General features: G+C 58.7%; 1 protein-coding gene across 1 annotated transcript; it reads right to left on the bottom strand.

The window, feature by feature from the left end:
* Positions 1–690: 690 nt before the first annotated feature.
* On the bottom strand, positions 691–4,494 carry M406DRAFT_296186 (uncharacterized protein; the record flags this gene model as incomplete). The annotated part of the gene is made up of 4 exons (XM_040919232.1): positions 691–1,894; positions 2,045–2,160; positions 2,674–3,054; positions 3,298–4,494. 4 exons carry the CDS (start codon positions 4,492–4,494, stop codon positions 1,495–1,497), a joined length of 2,094 nt encoding a protein of 697 aa, XP_040771744.1. The 3' UTR covers positions 691–1,494.
* Between the last annotated feature and the right edge of the window lie 219 nt (positions 4,495–4,713).

Below are 4,713 nucleotides of genomic sequence, written 5' to 3'. Positions count from 1 at the left end.
CTCAACTCTAATCCTTTTTCTTCTCACGACATGTCTAGATGGGTGAGGACTGATAGAGAAAAGAGTAAAAGAGGAGAAGAGAGAGAAGAAAGAAAGGCCAAAGCTTCTCTGTAAACAGTCCATTCCCTGTAACAAGCACCGAGCTGAACGGTGTAAAGCCCTCGCGCGGATTCGCGCCACGTTTTTGCCCTTCCAGCCAATGCCGTTCCATCCAGATGTCGCATTCTCAACCTTGAAAGCCAGCCCTGAAAGTATCCAACAACCCTTACATCGACGGATGGGCTCCTGGGAGAAGCGGTGTAATCATTGTCGAGTGAGAGGAGAAGAAAAAGAAGATTGAGATTGAGATTGAAGGAAAGAAAGCAGAAAAGAGAGTAGAAGGACAGAGGGTGGGGCCACGAAAGCGCCACAACCTCAGCCTTTTCCACTGTGTCCCTGGACCACACGCCCTTCGAACCCCGATTCAAGAGACACAAAATAAAGGGGGAAAAGAGGAAAAGACTCTCAATCTGCCTCCCTTGTTGGCGTTTCTACCAGCACCCAACTGACGGCCTAAACTGCCTACTTGCTCGGGAGGAGCCGAGAGGCCGTTACAGGACCAGCACTAGAACTTGGAAATGCCTAAGGCCCAAACCTAAGCTCGCCTGTCTGTTGTTCTTCTTTCATTCTTTTTTGTGTTCTTTCTCTGTTCGTTTTTATTCCAATATCATATTATTTTCGTGACTACTAAGTACCTAGTGAGCAAGCACACAGATGCTGCTATAAAGGAGTATCAATATCATTAAGAGAGCAAAGAAAAGACTCGGAGACACAGACAGACAGACAGAGAGGGAGAGAGATAGGAAAAACGTGGAAAAACGTGGTCCATATGTACATTCGAAAGGTCGTCGTTCAGAAATGGGAGGGGGAAAAAAAGGAGAAAATTCATAACGTCATTGATCTGACCCAAGGCTCTGGCGCTCGTTAGCAACAAGACAAAGCCCGGCCAACGACCATCATCAACAGAGACAATGTTGCACGTCTGTCTCTCTTTCGTTCTTCATCAAACATTAGACATCCGCCACCGAGCAGTCTTCTTCCCACTTTCTCTCGTCTCCTCTCTTGCCTTCATCCCACTGCCCTCCCCAAAAGATTTCCCAGCCCGAAATTTCCCAGTTACCTATCCGTTGAACCCGTGATGATTTCATGCAACCAACCAACCCTGTGCGGCCTCAGCACTTGAGCACCTCCAGATGACCCTTTGTTAAAAACCCCGCCGTCCTGTGATCCCCGATATGATGTGTGTGCGCGTATGCGCCAGTGCGTGGACCTGGGCAACATAGCGTTATGCGTACTGTTGTTATGCAAACCAACCAACCTCCTGACCGACCAGCCCAACTAACCAAACAACAACCTCAAGCTGAAAACGACCCAGAAAACACATCAACGACAAGACACCCTGTCTTCTCTTTCCTTCGCCTTCTTGAAGCATCATTCCACCCGCCTCGCTCTCGCTCAGCCTCGGGTGGGGCTGAATACCAGAGGCACCAGCACCGTATTACTCTCCTCCACATTCATGTATAAGCCTTCAGCATGGCCCTTCTCGCCCCCGTTGGAATTACTTCGCACTGCTCCAAATAGCTCCCTGAGCCGCCCGCTCCCGCCGCTACCCCCACGCGGCCGGAGCCCATACTCGTCCTGCAGTGCCGGGTGCATATCCAGCAGCTCCTCCTCGTCCACTTTACCCTCCTTGCCCTGCAGCCGGCCCAGCTTCTCGAGCACCGCTTCGCGAGCCTTCTTGAGCGCGCTTGTGCGGGCCTCGGCGTCCTCGGCGAACCGCCGCTGGATCTCCTCCTGCTCCAGGTTGCGCTGCACCGCCGACAGGCCCTCGTTGACGTTGTGCCCGCCGCCGTTGCTGCTGAAGCTGTGTTGGTGCTGATGGTGGTAGCTCTTGCTGGTCTGGGTGGTGGTGGTGGTGGTGCTGCTGCTGTGCGTGCTGTGGATGCTCTCCGCCCCGCTGCCCCTGGACCCCGGCATGCTCGCTGCGACCGAGATGGCAATCGACGTCGTGCTGGCCTGCGGGTTGTACACCATGGGCTGCAGCAGCACAGGAAGCGCCTCGGTCGAGATGATGGGCGCTGAGATGTTGAGCGGCGCCACCATCCCGTCTTCTGCCGGCTCCTGCTCCTCGGGGATGGAGTGGACAGACTGTGACGAAAGCGAGTGCGTCGACTGTGCAGCAGGGGCAGGCATGACGGAGGACGAGGACAAGGAGAGTGAGGAGGACGATGACAGCGGCGGCGGTGGTGCCGCATAGGAAGGAGGCGGGGGCGCAGGGTAGCTCGGCGGCGGAGGGACAGGGTAGCTTGACGCGCGGGGCCTGGGCCACTGCGTCGTGCGGTGATAGCTGGGCGGAGACTCGTCGTCGCTCGCGATAACCAGAGGCAGCTCGTAGGTTGTCGCATTTTCGTGGTTGCCCGCCATGTACGGCATGGGGTCACTGCTCTGGCGCGAGCGGTTGGGGCCATACACCGTCACCGGCGGCGGCGGCGCCTTCTGCAGCTTGTTGGGCCCCTGCTGCTGCTGCTGCTGCTGCTGCTGCTGCTGCTGCTGCGCCTGCGACGTCGAGTTGCTGCGCTTGTGGCCGAGGATGTTCTTGAGGGCATACTTGTCCTTGTCCTTGTCCGCCAAGACCTCCTCGCGCGAGCGGTTGCTCTTGGTTGGCGCCAGGGCGAGCCCAGCTCGCTGCTGTTGGTCATCATCGTCTGTGCAGCCGTCCTCACCTTCGCGCTTGGGGTGCCAGGGCTTTCTGCGGCGCTTGCGCACGCGCTTCTTGAGCTTGGTGCTGAAGGGTACCAGCGTGGCCTCGGAGGCGTTAGTGCTAGTCAGGTTGATAGCCGAGTCGATGTCGCGGTCCAGCTCGACGATGATGGTCTCAGCCTCATCGCCATAGTACGAGTATGAGTCGCCGTCGTCGAAAGACCCCTCGCCGCATCGAATGGTCTGGTCCGATGACGAGGTCTGGCTGAGATGCAGGCCGAGCGAGGCCTCAAGCTCTGACTCGAGATCGAGGAGCTCCTTGCCTGCTGCCTCGACCGCCGCGCTTGGATGCCGGATCTCCACCTCGTCGCGGTCCGCGATACTGTGCCGCGACGCCCTGGGGCTGGAGACAAAGGCCTCCTCCGGGAGGGTTGGGCTGCCGCGCTCTGATCCTGCCTCCATGTGCTGCTGCTGCTGCTGCTGCTGCTCGCCGCTGCTGCTGTGCACGCTCTTGCCGTCACCTGCTGCTTTTGCTGCTGCTGCGGCAGCGGCGGCGACCGAGTACCGCGCCCACGTGTCACGGTGGTTCTCCTCTGTCGGCGACTTCATGAGTGGCTGCAGGGCATCGTCCCAGTTCCCGCCGTTGAGAAGCACCACGTTCTCAAAGTCGAACTCCTTGACGCTATCTCTGTGGCTCTCGACCAGGCCCCGCAGCTGAGCGGCGTGCATGCTGGCGTTCCGCACCTGAAGGTACCTCAGCCTGCTGAAGCGGATGCGGCCCCTGACGCCGGGTCTGGGCGGAAGAGGGCTCATGGGGCTCGTGACCTCGTTGAAGAGCTTCTTGTTCTCCCTAGGGGTGTCGAACAACGGGTCCTCGGCCAGCGCCAGCGGGCACGGCCCCTTCTGGCCCACCCAAGTGAATGACAGCTTCTCGAGCGAGTCTTGGAACTGGCGCAGGTAGTCGTCAATGATCTTGAGCTGGTCCAGCCCCGGTCCGCCGGGCCCGTAGAAGTCCCACGCCTCAACGGCGATGTGCATCTTGCGGATCTGGCGCCATCTCTTGCCGGCAATAGGCGAGCAGCCGAAGCCGGGGCCGTCCTGGAACTTGAGGTAGAGGAAGGCAGCGGGGTGGACCCCGTGCAGCGACAGCTTGTTGAGCTTCTTCAGGTAGGGGGAGCGCTCGACGGCGATGCGCAGCGACATGAGGGCGTAGTCCACAATGTCCCTGCGATACCTCTCTGCAGGGTCCTGACCGGGCGTCTTGATGGACAGGTGCCGCAGGTTGGGCACGTTCTTGACCGCGTGGATGAAGCTGGGCACGTTGGTCGCGGCGTGGAACAGGGGCGGGTACTGCTGGGTGAGGATGTCGCCCAGCTCCGAGTTGCCATACTTGGGTCTTGTCAACGTCGAGGCCATGGACGTGTGAGGGGTGTAGAGATAGGAGATCTCGGAGCCAGTGGCAGGATGTATTAGCGGTGGGAGGAAGGTGGCCTCGCTGTGTGGCAGGTAGAATGTGAGGTGCTCAATGTGGTGGCCGATACGGGCGAGGGCCTCCACGCGGTAGGGTCGGGTGAAGGAATTGGCCGTGAAGGTGAGGTGTATCCTCTGGAAGAGGCGGCGGGTGACGAGGTTACAGCATGCTGAGTTCGAAAGGCGCACTGCGCAGATGTCGGACCTGCTGAGGTGGACGAAGAGGCGCTCCCGGATGTCGCCCTGTGCCCACAGGCTGTAGAAGGGGTTGGTTTCTGTAGCCATTGTTTCGTTTCGAAGGGGAGGAGGGGGAGGGGTTGTGTTCTCCCGCTGTCCCCAATGGGTTCAATGGCTGTAGATGTTTCGTTTCAAACACTCAATCCTCTGATGCGCATTGAGGAGAGGGGGTGGTGTGATGGTTCTCTTCTTGACTGTGTGTATGTGTACACAGAGAGAGAGAGAGAGGGAGGGAGAGAGGGAGGGAGGTAGAACGAGATAGGTATG

This window comes from Cryphonectria parasitica, assembly GCF_011745365.1.
Source record: "Cryphonectria parasitica EP155 unplaced genomic scaffold M406scaffold_9, whole genome shotgun sequence".
Taxonomy (NCBI): domain Eukaryota; kingdom Fungi; phylum Ascomycota; class Sordariomycetes; order Diaporthales; family Cryphonectriaceae; genus Cryphonectria; species Cryphonectria parasitica.
The sequence above is the reverse complement of the archived record's forward strand: the minus strand, read 5'-3'. Positions and strand labels throughout refer to the sequence as shown.